General features: G+C 43.9%; 4 protein-coding genes across 4 annotated transcripts; 2 read left to right on the top strand and 2 right to left on the bottom strand.

The window, feature by feature from the left end:
- Positions 1-1205: 1205 nt before the first annotated feature.
- On the bottom strand, positions 1206-1664 carry LOC113264281 (histone H2A type 1-H). The gene has a single exon (XM_026511206.3). The coding sequence runs from the start codon at positions 1634-1636 to the stop codon at positions 1250-1252; it is 387 nt and encodes a 128-aa protein (XP_026366991.1). The 5' UTR covers positions 1637-1664; the 3' UTR covers positions 1206-1249.
- Positions 1665-1902: 238 nt separating this feature from the next.
- Positions 1903-2374, top strand: LOC113264287 (histone H2B type 1-C/E/F/G/I). The gene has a single exon (XM_026511216.4). It carries the CDS (start codon positions 1935-1937, stop codon positions 2313-2315), a length of 381 nt encoding a protein of 126 aa, XP_026367001.1. The 5' UTR covers positions 1903-1934; the 3' UTR covers positions 2316-2374.
- A 4383-nt stretch (positions 2375-6757) lies between these two features.
- On the top strand, positions 6758-7154 carry LOC113264295 (histone H4). The gene has a single exon (XM_026511223.4). It carries the CDS (start codon positions 6788-6790, stop codon positions 7097-7099), a length of 312 nt encoding a protein of 103 aa, XP_026367008.1. The 5' UTR covers positions 6758-6787; the 3' UTR covers positions 7100-7154.
- Positions 7155-9699: 2545 nt separating this feature from the next.
- On the bottom strand, positions 9700-10326 carry LOC113264292 (histone H4). The gene has a single exon (XM_026511221.4). The coding sequence runs from the start codon at positions 10301-10303 to the stop codon at positions 9992-9994; it is 312 nt and encodes a 103-aa protein (XP_026367006.1). The 5' UTR covers positions 10304-10326; the 3' UTR covers positions 9700-9991.
- Between the last annotated feature and the right edge of the window lie 3209 nt (positions 10327-13535).

Raw genomic sequence — 13535 nt, 5'->3', positions numbered from 1 at the left:
GATCGTTGACCTCACTGTTCTCAAAACAGCCTTTGGCTTTTCAGACATGTTCCTATTTTTTATGAATTATGGGTCTCTATCATCAGAACTTGGAATCAAGTTAATAGCATTCAGTATCATCCTTGTTACAACCAAGCCTGCACTGCTGTGTTGAACATCTCATTTGGCAGTGTGGACATATATGTGCCGTCAGGTGGTAATATGGATAATAAATTATACTTGAATACTTTTAGTAAGCATCATTTAAAAATTATTCTTTAAAGGCAAATTTTTTAAGATACAAGATTTACTACTTCCTACTAACAACCCCAATGGGTTTCTGTGTACCATTTATGGAAACCACTCCTGCGTCTCCCCAAAGTTGCTTTGGTAGTAAAATTTGTCACCCATAAGCCACCCAGAACTAATTTCTAGATATGGATTTAGGTAATCATCTTGAGTCAATTTATTGTTCTTGTGTATTCAATATAAATGACTTTGAAATAATAGCCTTTTTAGTTCACAAATGTCAACTGGTTGGCAAAGTATCCTAAATACTGAAGAGAAGGAAAACGATTTCTTCTTCTACCCTTCTACTCTTCTACCCTACTTGGTTTAAGAAATAAATTGACATGGGGCAGATTTAACAGGAGGAAAAGCATGTTTTATTACATGCAGAGGCCCACTGAAATCTCCAACCCCAAAGAAATGACCAAGGAGGCACTTTTCATACTTTTTAGACAAATGTTTGAGGACTTGACAGGTTAAAGAAAACCAATGTTTGGGAGCCTGAATTAGTGAGGAAACAGAATTTGAGCTCAGGTAGAGGAGTAAAATGTTGAGATTTGTTTCTGCCGCTCCCTAGCCTTGAGAGTCCATTTATCTCTAGTGATCTCTAGTGACAAGGATGTCTTTTTATCTTAGTATAGAGAGAGCGTTTTTCATATAGGTTTAATTCCTGCTTTCGGGGGAAACAGGAAGGTCTGAGTGTCTTTAATCTGTTTTTGAAATAGCCTCAATTCACAATAATCAATATGCTATTGTGCTAACTTTTTGGGGCGGGGGGAGCCTGCCCTTGGTCATTAAACACCAATTCATGAAGTGTAGACAAAGGTTGAAGATTAGCCAGGACTAAAGCATAACTGGGAATGGTGTCCCAAATCATCCTTACTGGTAGCATAAAATGAAAATAAAACGAGTGTCACCTTTTTATGACTGTAGTAGTGGCTCTGAAAAGAGCCTTTTGTTCTTTAGTTGTTTCTAAACTTCTTCACTTGGCCTTGTGGTGGCTCTCGGTCTTCTTGGGCAGCAGCACGGCCTGGATGTTGGGCAGGACGCCGCCCTGCGCGATGGTGACTTTGCCCAGCAGCTTGTTGAGCTCCTCGTCGTTGCGGATGGCCAGCTGCAGGTGGCGCGGGATGATGCGCGTCTTCTTGTTGTCGCGGGCCGCGTTGCCCGCCAGCTCCAGGATCTCGGCCGTCAGGTACTCCAGCACGGCCGCCAGGTACACGGGCGCGCCGGCCCCGACCCGCTCGGCGTAGTTGCCCTTGCGGAGCAGGCGGTGCACACGGCCCACCGGGAACTGGAGGCCGGCCCGCGAGGAGCGCGTCTTGGCCTTGGCGCGAGCCTTGCCGCCCTGTTTCCCGCGTCCTGACATGATCTATGGCCAACGACGCTTGTCAAGACTGACTACAGCTTTTAAATGCAGAAATACATATTTTATAGCCCCTCCTGGGCGCGAAAAAGAGGCTATACGATTGGTTAATGTTTCATTTTAATTTAGACCAATGAAAACGCAACCATGTAGAATGAGTATCTTGATTGGGTCAAACTGGGACGCGATGTCACCCAAATTTATCACCAATCACCATCGACCCTCCACATCTCATTTGCATAAGTCATTATAAGTAAAGAGGGGCCTGTTCCTGTCTTGCTTTACTCTGTCACTGTTCACCATGCCTGAGCCAGCGAAGTCCGCGCCCGCCCCGAAGAAGGGCTCCAAGAAGGCCGTGACCAAGGCGCAGAAGAAGGACGGCAAGAAGCGCAAGCGCAGCCGCAAGGAGAGCTACTCGGTGTACGTGTACAAGGTGCTGAAGCAGGTGCACCCCGACACCGGCATCTCGTCCAAGGCCATGGGCATCATGAACTCGTTCGTCAACGACATCTTCGAGCGCATCGCGGGCGAGGCGTCGCGCCTGGCGCATTACAACAAGCGCTCGACCATCACGTCCAGGGAGATCCAGACGGCCGTGCGCCTGCTGCTGCCCGGGGAACTGGCCAAGCACGCCGTGTCCGAGGGCACCAAGGCCGTCACCAAGTACACTAGCTCCAAGTAAACTTGCCAAGTAAGCGTCTTGATACCCAACCCCAACGGCTCTTTTCAGAGCCATCCACACTTTCTAAGAAAGAGCTTGTGCACCGTTTACCTTTGGTTAAAAGTAGAAGTAAACACTTTTTTTTTTTTTTAACATAAGTAGCTTTAGGTAAACTGCACCTTCTAGCTAGCTTCTGGGATTTGCAGTTCATTTTTAGTGTTTTTAGTTTGCAGTTGACTTTTAGTAATAACATTTTGTCTAATAAGACACCAATGCAAATAAGACCTCGGGTCTTTTGTTGGGCTGCAGAAGTATTTGGAAGTCCTGTGTATCTCCCAATAGTTCTGGCTTCGTCAGCTTATCTCTGGTTAGGCCTCGCTTAATTGCCTCCAGAGTTAAAGGATTAATCAGGATCTTGGAGTGGTAAGTTTCATTTAATGAGACTGGAGAATTATTCAGCTATTTTCTCTAATTCTCCTCGCCACGCTGGAGTAGGCCCACAGCCTCCTTCGTCTTTTAAAACTATCTTTGGGAGATAGTGTGTTGGGACAGTTGTGCTGACTGAAAATGGGGACAGGGCCACCAGGCAGTATAATTTAGACTGTGTTCCATTTTCTACTTTCACCTAGTTAACTCAGGCTGGTTACCCCCGGAGATGCCCTCACCACCGTCCACCATCTCCCATTAAAATTCCAAGCATTGTTAAAGGCCTATTAGCAGTGTAACCAATATGGTTTGAAATTAAACCTGAGTTCTTTCTCGTGGAGCTGAGTGAAGAGCCGGAAATGTTTCTTCTCCACGTCTTCAATTCTGTAAAATCATATTCCCAGTCATGCAGCACGTTTTTTTCTGTCTTCATTTCGGTTGCAGGGAAGTCTGGTGCCTCTGGTAATGGGAAGCCATATTAAAGGCATGCCTGGTTTGGGTGCTGTTTTTGGACTACCAGCTTTAGTAAATCCAGGAAGATCTACTGTCATGAACTTTGCTCAAGAGTAAGGACTCGCAGGGTGGATTGCAAGAACAAAACACGTGTGGCCAGGTTACTTCTTAAGCCTAACTTTGAGATTTGCTTTCTCAAAGCAACCACCATTCTTCACTCGTACATTTATCCCGCAAACTGGTCTCGGGTGTCTCACAGGTGCTAAGAAATGTACCTGCAATGGGAAAGTTCCAGCGTCTTCAGAAGAAACAGTTAAGAAAATACGGACTCTAAAAAGAAACTGGGAAGGGAGGCAAATGGAGCCTGCTGCGTGGGGCAGGTCCTGTAGCAGGGAGGGGAAGCGCGCTCCAGGCAGAGCGGTCTGGACTTAGAAAGCCTCTGGGAGGCCTGCAGGCTGGAATGGCTGGAGATGAATGTGGAACGGTAAGGAGAAGGTGCCGCAGAGACTCTTACGATACTCAGGAGCTTTGTACACCTTGAAAAGAAATATAAAGTTTATCTATTAGGGGAAGGCAGACTGCAGAATTTTAAAATCTTATAAAATGTATGATTCAGAATCATTATTCTGGTGGCCCAGTTGAGAATGGATTGAAAGGGGGGTGAGATCCAGGTCAAAAGTTTGGAAATACCAGCCAGGGGTGAGGGTCTGAACTAAGGAGGGGCAGCAATTGGGAAGAGGAGGAGGAGGGAAAAAAAGGTAGAGAGCGGAGGAAAAGGAAGCAGAAAGGTTAGGCCTTGTTGCAGAATGATTTAACGGGGAAGGTGAAGGAGGACAGGCTGGAATGTCTCGCAACATCACTGCTCAAGAAAGGGCTTCAGAAAGTGGGCTTGGGAGGAAAGACTTGCAGTGTTCATTCGGACTCAACGCCACAAAGCACCTAGGCATATATTGACTATCTACAGCTTAAAAGAAAACTGGGGAAGCAGGAAGGTCGCTTGGTTTGACTCCCCCCCCCCCACCTTTCCCTGAAAGCAGGAGGTGAACCTCCCCTGTGCCAGGTACCCGCCCTGTGCCCTGAGGAAAGGAGGCCTTCTTATCACCAGAGGGAATTTAGGGCTGAAAGGCCACAAGAAAAAAACCTTGTTATTTCTTCGATTTACTACCCCAAGCCCAAACCTCTTTGTCTCATCAATTCTTCACAAATTTATCTTAGTCTAAAAATATGAAATTCCTCTGACTAGTTGCTTTGGGACTTCCTTCTCTTGTGAAGGCTGCCATGTGACATGTAAAAATCCAATAAAACGTGTATGCTTTTTCCTGTTCACCTGCCTTATGTCAGTTTCTTAGGCAGAGATCCAAAGAGGACAGAGAATTTTTCATTCCCCTACATTTCATTCAATAGAGACTCATTGCCCCTCTACCGTGAGCAGGCACAACTCCAACCTAGCGATATGACAGTGAAGGGGTTCAGAACAAGTCTCCCCAGAATGACACTGACACGAGGACTATCTTGAACTAAAGTCAACTGAGAGCACCACGGGTCAAGAGGAACTTTCGCCCTCCCCCTAACTGCCTTAAGAATTTAGGTAAGGGGTTGATAACAGAGAGGGAGAGCTATTATCAGACAGAACTTTTTCATGTGAAGGACTCAGCTTGGTGGGGCAGACATGTGATCACTAAACTCTTATCTTGCTGTGAATTGTCCTCCCCTCTAGCCCCAGGCCCCTCTCCCATTCCTTAGCGGAGGATGGCATGTAAGCCTTCATAGCCTGACTGCCTTTAAGACTTATTTTTTTTACAGGGTTTCTGTGCTTATGAAACTAAATATTTTTCTCTGTTAATCTGTTTTATGTCATTTTAATTAGTAGATTAGCCAAAGAACCTAGAAGGAAAAAAGGTAAAATTTTCCAGCTCCTACAATATACAAAGATGAAGAACTCATTCTTCTAAAAATGCCCATTTTTCTGCCCCAGCTAATCAATGTAATGCAATTATGATAAAAATTCCAAAGGGAGTTCATTTTTTCCTTTAAACCTGAAACAAGTTACAATATTTTGAAGGGGAGCAGAATAGATCATCTCAAAATATGCCTCTTTGGTATTGTATCAGTGATGGTAAACTTATATGCACAACAGTTATTGCTGACACAGGTGAATGTGATAAGAATTTTGTGGAAAATGTAGCAATATTAATCAAATACCACAAAATCTACATCCTCTCTGACAAAGCACTTCAATTCTAGGTTATCCTCAGAAACAAATTATGTACAGATATCCTTTAAAATAGAAAAAGTACAAAGCACATTATGTTAAATACTAGAGATTTTGCTTAAAAGGTATCCTAGAAAATGCTTATGATAGAATATTACACAGACATAAATAATCACTTGTTTCACTTTCCCTAATGGAAATTTTCCAAAGATTCAACTGAAAATAGATTTCCTTTGGCAAAGGAAATTGATTAAACTATAGAACAGAATAGAATTTTTAGTAATAGTTCTGTCTGGGAGGAGAAATATCCTGTCCTTTTGGAGGTCCTTCTAGCTGGGCTAAGAATCAAATTGACGTGAGACAGATTAACAGGAGAAAGTCAAATACAATAGTATATGCACAGGGAATCCACACAGACATGAAATTTCAAAGACAATGAAGCAAAATGAAGTATATAGGTCTTTCTGAACTAAAGAGAAGGGGACAGGGGTCTGGGACTTCAAAGGGAAGGAATGTAATTCACAGAAAAGTAAATGCCTCAAACATAAATGTTTGCGATGCCACTTGGAAACAATGGGACGTCAAGGGCTTTGATCAAACTGGCCTTGCTTCTCCCATCATCAATACCTCGCTCATAATATAATACAGTTCTCTGCTGTGATAACTCTCTTCCTGGAGCAGGTCCTCTATCTAATTTCCTTTTAGGCAGTCATGGAGGAGGTAACAAGCTTTTCCAAAATTTGCTGGATTTTAATAACCTCCATGTCAAAGTGGCCCATCTTAGGGTGGCCTGCCCTTGACCCCTACAGTTCCAAGTATAGTGTCACAAGTGGTACATCAATCAGTCAGCAAAAGAATTATTTTAAACATGTGGCTTATTAAGGAATTGCTAGGGAATTGGTTAAAGCGTATTATAGAGAATTCTTAAGAAGGAATAACAAGTGGATATTAAAAACAACTTTTTTAGTCTTTGGAGGAGGGAAACTGATTAGAATGGAATCAGTGTAAAGAAGCTCCAAAACGCCATCCATGGCGCTGTGGGAATTTTCTTTGAACGAGTAGGTGCACTTATCTATTCACCAAAGTAGAGACTGGCCAGCAGTACTCAGGTTCTACTTGCCCTTTTCTGTATTTCTCACAACATTCGCGTTCGGCGTTCGCACTGGAAAACAATTTTTAAAGCTTTAAAACAGTGTAACAAAATAGTTACGAGGTACAAAACAAGACACAGTACAAGGAAACCTAAGACTTTTTTTTTTTTTTTTTTGTCTTGTTACACTTCCCTCCCCCCGCGGGGTGGCACTTCCCGCTGTCTGAGGTTCTCAGTTCGGTCCGCAGCAGCGGTATAAAAGCCTGCCGCACTGGACCCCTCACAGGGCGCTGTGCAGTCGCTTCTCTCAGCATGTCTGGTCGCGGCAAGGGCGGGAAGGGCCTGGGCAAGGGGGGCGCCAAGCGCCACCGCAAGGTGCTGCGCGACAACATCCAGGGCATCACCAAGCCCGCCATCCGGCGGCTGGCCCGGCGCGGCGGCGTCAAGCGCATCTCCGGCCTCATCTACGAGGAGACCCGCGGGGTGCTCAAGGTGTTCCTGGAGAACGTGATCCGGGACGCCGTCACCTACACGGAGCACGCCAAGCGCAAGACGGTCACGGCCATGGACGTGGTCTACGCGCTCAAGCGCCAGGGCCGCACTCTCTACGGCTTCGGGGGCTGAGCCTTACCCAAGTCCACACCCAAACCAACCAAAAGCCCTTTTCAGGGCTCCCCCCACTTTCACCCAAGGAGCCGTGGCACTGGTTTTATGCGCACACTGGTCCGCGTAGCCACGTGGCGCTGCGGGTCATGTCACCGTGACCTGCACAAATCGCTAGTTCTGCCAACCAACCCCATAGCCGTGAATCTTTCTCTAAGTTGGTTTGGCATCTTAAGTTGCTGAGGAATTTGCTCAGTAGGCCCTGTGAGATCCTTTGGGCGTGTTGCGTTCCGCTCAGCTATTTTTATAAAACCGCTGTTTTTGGGGCACGGCAAAAACCCTTCGACCTCCGGTAATCTTGCAAGAAATCTAATGGAGAGTCGGCAGAGTTTGAAAAGTGTTCAGACCGAAACTCTGGAGGTGTTCTGTCAGAAAAAGGCAGTTTTTGAGTTTGATTATAACTGATCCCAGCTCCTAAATGGGACCTGGCTTGTCAAATCAGAAGGTCACTATCAGCCTGGAGGGACAATTACTGGCCTATTGCTGGTCTCCATCACTTACCAAAAAGAGTAGAGAACTTTTGAAGTTAGTAAAGGTATTTTTGTTTATCTTGAAGGACAATGATCATAATTGGCACTCATTCAGCGTTTATGATGGACAAGTGATGAATGTGTCATCAGTGATCACCAATAAAAACTCAGTTACAGTTAATGTAACATTGTTTTAATAAGCAAATGTAAGCATGTTCTATCCAATTTAAGAAGTACATTGTTAAACATTTATATTAAATTTTATCTGGGTAACAAGGATGTATAGTTTATTTTTTATTTGCTTTTTTCCCTATTGCACCATATTTAACAAAACTGTTCTCACAATTGCATACGGTTAATCACGAATACAAACCATGTCTCCTCTCATGAAATTATGTGCAGCCCAGGGGCCACTTGAGAAACTGCATGAGTTTAGATATAAGTAATACCTTAAAGGTTTCATTATTCAAAATTTAGGGCCTGGATTTTGGAAAAGTATTATCAAGAAGTTTTAAGTTTCATTAAATCAGGCTATGAACATAAGTCAGATATCGAAGGACAAGTACGAGACTATTACCTATAAAAGCATTGAAATAATATACAGAATACTTAGGATAAGAACTGAGAGACTTTTACCAAAATTATTCAAGAAATTAATGGAAAGCGGGGTGCCTGGGTGGCTCAGGCGGTTAAGCATCTGCCTTCTGCTCATACCCTGGGATCAAGCCCCACACTGGGCTCCCTGGTCATTGGGGAGTCTGCTTTTCCCTCTGCCTGCCACTCCCCCCTGTTTGTGCTCTCTCTCTCTCTCTCTGAGTTAAATAAATAATCAATCAATCAAATGTTAAAAAAACAAAAGAAATTAATGGAAAGCCACAAGTACATAATTGGCCCTCAGAAGGTGTTGGGGAAATAGAATTAAAAACAAAATCTCCCAACCCAGAAACCGCTCTACAAAGGTAGTAGAAACAGAAATGTTTTATTATTGATAAGCGTTAACCAGAACGCAATGCACATCACGGGCAATGTGCTACCTGGAATAGCACAAAGAGAAATCTCACTCTGTTGGGTGAGCTAAATGGACACAACCCACCCAAAACACTGTAGTATTGCAATTTGCAGTCATATGTTCGCTGAAGTTAAGTCCATGTCTTCCCAGGAAAATGGGAGATCGGCATCATTGAGAAAGACAGCACTGTATTTCAGAACTGTCCTTGAGGAAACCTTCCTGAGCTGGTAGACGGGCCAGATGCACAGTTAGCATTTGACCTTACAAGGGTTAAATCCTGCTGAGACACAAGGAGATGTTGGAAGTTTTTAACTTCAGCTGTAAAAGGTATTCATCTCATCAATGCTTACTCTTTTTATATACGTGTGGGCAATTACTGCTTTAGTCTGTGTGTCTGCATTAGCCAAGCTTCCAACCAACACCCAAGTCTTCCCCTTTGCTTTTGGGTTTCTTTCTCTAGTTTTTAAGACCTCCTCTGGGAGAATCCTAAAACATACTTTGAGCATAGGTCTGGATTTATGTCCTAATCCCGTGTTTGATTCCTTTTCTACTCTGTACCAAGGATCTCTTTTTAGTAGCTCTCCTGGGCTAGGGGCTGCTTTCTTTCATGGCAACATTTCTGTAATGCAACCTTGTTTCCCTTTATCATTTAGCTGAAATGCCTTTTAATTGCATCCCACTCTCAGTAAGTGCTCTGTGGGGTATTGGCCTGTAAGTCCTCTAGGAGCTTCCAGTCTCCACTCCCAGCAGACACCAGGTCTAGAGCCAGAGGCCCATCACATGCTTGGTCTCGCACCAACTGTCACAACTGGTGGTCTCCAATTAGAGTCTACTTAACACTCGTTTGTTTCTCGAGAAGACACGGGGCACCAGAACGGAGATAACTACATCGTGATTAAATTTTAAAGCCTCGGGTACACAGAAATGCACCTTCTCACCGATTCAGCGCTGAGGTTCTTGCCGTTGTTACTTTCAACCCCAAAACCTGCACTTGACCCAGATCCACACCGAGAAAGTCTTTCTCAAGTCCTAAACCCGCTTACTCCCAACTGTCATGCCAACGTTCTTATTACAGAGTTAAAATTCTACCCTAGAATGTAAATGACAAATGTTACATATGAAGTGCGAAAGCCATCAACATAATACAACTCTCCAAAACCCTGCGTGAAAACACGGAAAATTAAGGGACAAGTAACTTCCCTAGTTGAATACGGAGTAACTTCCTAAGCAGGTTACGGATATATACTTTCAAGGCCAAGACCTACCCCAAGTTAAAGGCAAACCAGCATCACGGCTCCTCAGATGGAAAACTAGGGGCCCTAAAAAGGGCCTTTGGTTGAGAAACATTGCGTTCCGCTGGGGTGGGGGGCGTGCTCAGCCCCCGAAGCCGTAGAGGGTGCGGCCCTGGCGCTTGAGCGCGTAGACCACGTCCATGGCCGTGACCGTCTTGCGCTTGGCGTGCTCCGTGTAGGTGACGGCGTCCCGGATCACGTTCTCCAGGAACACCTTGAGCACCCCGCGGGTCTCCTCGTAGATGAGGCCGGAGATGCGCTTGACGCCGCCGCGCCGGGCCAGCCGCCGGATGGCGGGCTTGGTGATGCCCTGGATGTTGTCGCGCAGCACCTTGCGGTGGCGCTTGGCGCCCCCCTTGCCCAGGCCCTTCCCGCCCTTGCCGCGGCCTGACATGACTGCTCAAACGCTCGGCCGAGTGCCACACAGCGATGGCCCTGTGCGTCCGTCAGGAGTAATTATAAGCAGACTGCGGACCTGGTTGAGGACTGAAAGCGCGGGCGGCACCCGCGGCCCCACCCCCGGCTCCGCCCCTCTCTGGGCAGAGCCCCGCTCTCTGCCCGGCAGGGAGCAGGGCGGTTTCCCGTGGAAGCTCTGGATTTTCCTGAGCCCGGGATATCTGTATCCGCAGCTGTCTCTTCCTATGAGATTGTTCACAGCGGCTTCTAGTTTACAAGGAAGTACTGTCCTTTCTCCTTCAGAAGGGATCGTTAGCTGGGAACGGTACCTAAGATGCCGCCCCAAAATACGCCTCTTTTCGTGAGAACTATTTTTGAGCAGATTATTTTTAAGAAACACCAGGCAGAAGAATCTCTAAAATCAGAGACCTCTTTAAGGAACATTTTACATTTATAAAGGAGATCTCCATCTGTCTCCCTCTCTGTACCAGAAAGAGAAGGATGACTACATCACCAGAGAAGCTTGTCCATGGAGAAGGCCCAGACTTAATGCCGCATCACAAGCTGGTCACCATCCTTTTCCTGGTCACCCATTCCTGGCTCCCCGTGCGCTCCCCTCCCACCCCAACCTCTCTCAGCTGGAGATGGTATTTAAGGTGGTGGTTTGGGCCTTTCCAGGGAGTTTTACTCAGTTCTTCAGAGTATCTCCCATGTATACAGGAGGTAAACATGTTATTAAACTGCTGTTTGTTTTTCTCGTTACTCTGTCTTTTATTATGGGGAGAGGTTCACAGCACCTAGAAGGGTGGAGGGGAAATTATTTTTCCTCCCCTACACTGTTCTTTTTATTACATCAATATTTTAAATTGTAGTTGAATAACAGGTCATAATTTGGCACTGCAGGGCCCGTTATTTCTTTTCAGAAGTTTCTGATATAGTTTCACAAGATTCCTTTTGTGTGTGTGTAAGTTTAGAATCATCGTAGTAGCTTGGTAAAAAATCCCTTTGAGCTTCTGATCACGGTTGCATTAACTATGAATTAATTAGAATATAATTAAAGCCCTACGAAATCGAGTACTTAAGTTCAAACCTTGTGCTTCTAGTTGATTTTAAGCTTAATTTTTAATGACTAAAAATTCTGTTTTTTGTTTTTTTAACTTCTGTTTTCATATAATATTTAATATGGAATTATTTTTTGCATGCATTGAATTTTATTTAAAAAAATACAGGATCATACTGTGAAATTCTTGACACTAACATAATTTTGTAAACTCCTGTAACTAATGTCACTCATTATTCAGTTGTTTTAGAAAGTTCTTAATAGCTGAAACTCGACTTAGAAAAACTTGATTTTAAATTGTATCTCCTCTACCAATCGAGTTTGGGGTCCTTCCTTAGGTCTTCTAAATCTTTGCTCATCTAGACTGGGATTGGGATAGTAACAATACTTAACATCATACAGTTACTTTAAGAACTAATGGAGGGGCACCTGGGAGGCTCAGTCGATTAAGCGTCAGAGTCTTGATTTCAGCTTAGGTCATCATCTCGGGGTAGTGAGTTCAATCCCTAGGTTGGGCTCTGTGCTGGGCATGGAGACTGCTTGGGATTCTCTGTCTCCCTCTGCCCCTTCCGTGTCCATGTCTCTCTCAAAGAAATAATGGAGATAATTTATATAATATATTGAGTATACAGAGCATGATTCTATATAGTATAAGTAATTTTTATTTTTAATACTAAATTTTAAATATTTTGTATTTATATAATCCTCTGAAATTCTTTTACTTTGATAAACATGGATTTAAAATATTCTATATTATATATAAAATGTTAAGTAATATTTATTTTTGCCCATAGTATCATATTTATCTTAAATATGTATTTATAGTATGTGGGAGGGAATATTTCCCTTCTTCCCTTCTAAGTTCTTTGGCTGATCTAATAATTAAATTGATATGAGACAGATTAACAGGAGGAAAACAAACTTTGCATGTATGGGAGACTCGTAAAAATGTAAAACCCGTCCTGCTCCCAGTTAATTGAGTCTTTTTTTTTTTTTCCAGTTAATTGAGTCTTACATAACATCCTGAACTAAGGAAAAGGGTAAGGGTCTGGGAGTATAAAGGGAAGGAAGACCATTCACAGGCAGGAGAGAGTTGTTGGAAAATAAAGGTTGCCTTGTTATGCAGATGACATTGTTAGGTGAAAAGGTGTCTCTGGTAATAGCTCTTTTCTTGGTACAGGCCTCTTTTCCAATGTAAATTTAGGCTGTTGAGGGGGAAATTAAGAGGGTTTCCAAAATCGACTGAATTTTGACTGCCTTTATCTCAAAATAATCTCTATGCGGGGTGGGGGGTGGGGGGTGGGGGGGTGGGGGGGGCAGCTGGGTGGCTCAGTAGGTTAAGTGTCTGCCTTCAGCTCAGGTCATGATCCTGGTGCTGGGGTCGAGCCCCACATCAGGATGCCTGTGTGATCTCACCCTCTCTCAAATAAATCGTATCTTAAAAAGATAATCCTTATGCCAAAGAGACATATTTGGGGGGGACAAAATCTGCTCTTCTTCAATATAGATTTTTAGGGACATTTATTTTTAGTCAAAATACATTTTTAATATTTATTACCCTGAACAAAATAAACTTCTATTAATTTATTCTTTGTGCAAATTTCTTATATATGTATGATCATCTTTATCATGTATTGTGTTTTGAAGTAACTTCTAATCCGTATCCTAACAGCTAAAAATGTAAGTGAACGGTGATCACAGCAAAGGATTCATTGCTACTCCCTCTTTACCAAAACCCCCTCCTGAAACACCACCACACCAGGAAAACTAGTATTTCCATAGAAACAATCTAAATACAAGCATATGTAGAAGTCTGGAAGATGAGAGATTTATAAAAACCACAGAAAAACATTGATAGGGGAAAGGCATTGTTTGAGAGCTCAGAAATTTGTCTTGGTTGGGTGATCCCTAATCCTCTGCTCTGGGCATTTGCTCCTTGTCCAGAGAACCCACCTTCCTCCAAACTCTGGTGTCCCCCCACCCCCATCGCTGAAGCTGTTTCCTTCTTCCACCAGGGAACTAGCATTCATTAACATCCGTAGTGTTTATTTAAATGTGGGATTGTTGATAGATTGGGGCTGAAAGCAGGAGGTAGACCACATTAATAATGTCATCCAGAGCAACCTTTTTCCAGATAAATTAACATCATGAACTGAAAAGGCAATTTCAG

Source organism: Ursus arctos, unplaced genomic scaffold, assembly GCF_023065955.2.
Source record: "Ursus arctos isolate Adak ecotype North America unplaced genomic scaffold, UrsArc2.0 scaffold_31, whole genome shotgun sequence".
Taxonomy (NCBI): domain Eukaryota; kingdom Metazoa; phylum Chordata; class Mammalia; order Carnivora; family Ursidae; genus Ursus; species Ursus arctos.
This window is presented reverse-complemented; position numbering and strand designations above follow the sequence as displayed.

What these genes read in the sequence shown, in the direction of transcription:
- LOC113264295 (XM_026511223.4), top strand. Translation starts at nt 6,788, where the DNA reads ATGTCTGGTCGCGGCAAGGGCGGGAAGGGCCTGGGCAAGGGGGGCGCC.
- LOC113264287 (XM_026511216.4), top strand. Translation starts at nt 1,935, where the DNA reads ATGCCTGAGCCAGCGAAGTCCGCGCCCGCCCCGAAGAAGGGCTCCAAG.
- LOC113264281 (XM_026511206.3), bottom strand. Translation starts at nt 1,636, where the DNA reads ATGTCAGGACGCGGGAAACAGGGCGGCAAGGCTCGCGCCAAGGCCAAG.
- LOC113264292 (XM_026511221.4), bottom strand. Translation starts at nt 10,303, where the DNA reads ATGTCAGGCCGCGGCAAGGGCGGGAAGGGCCTGGGCAAGGGGGGCGCC.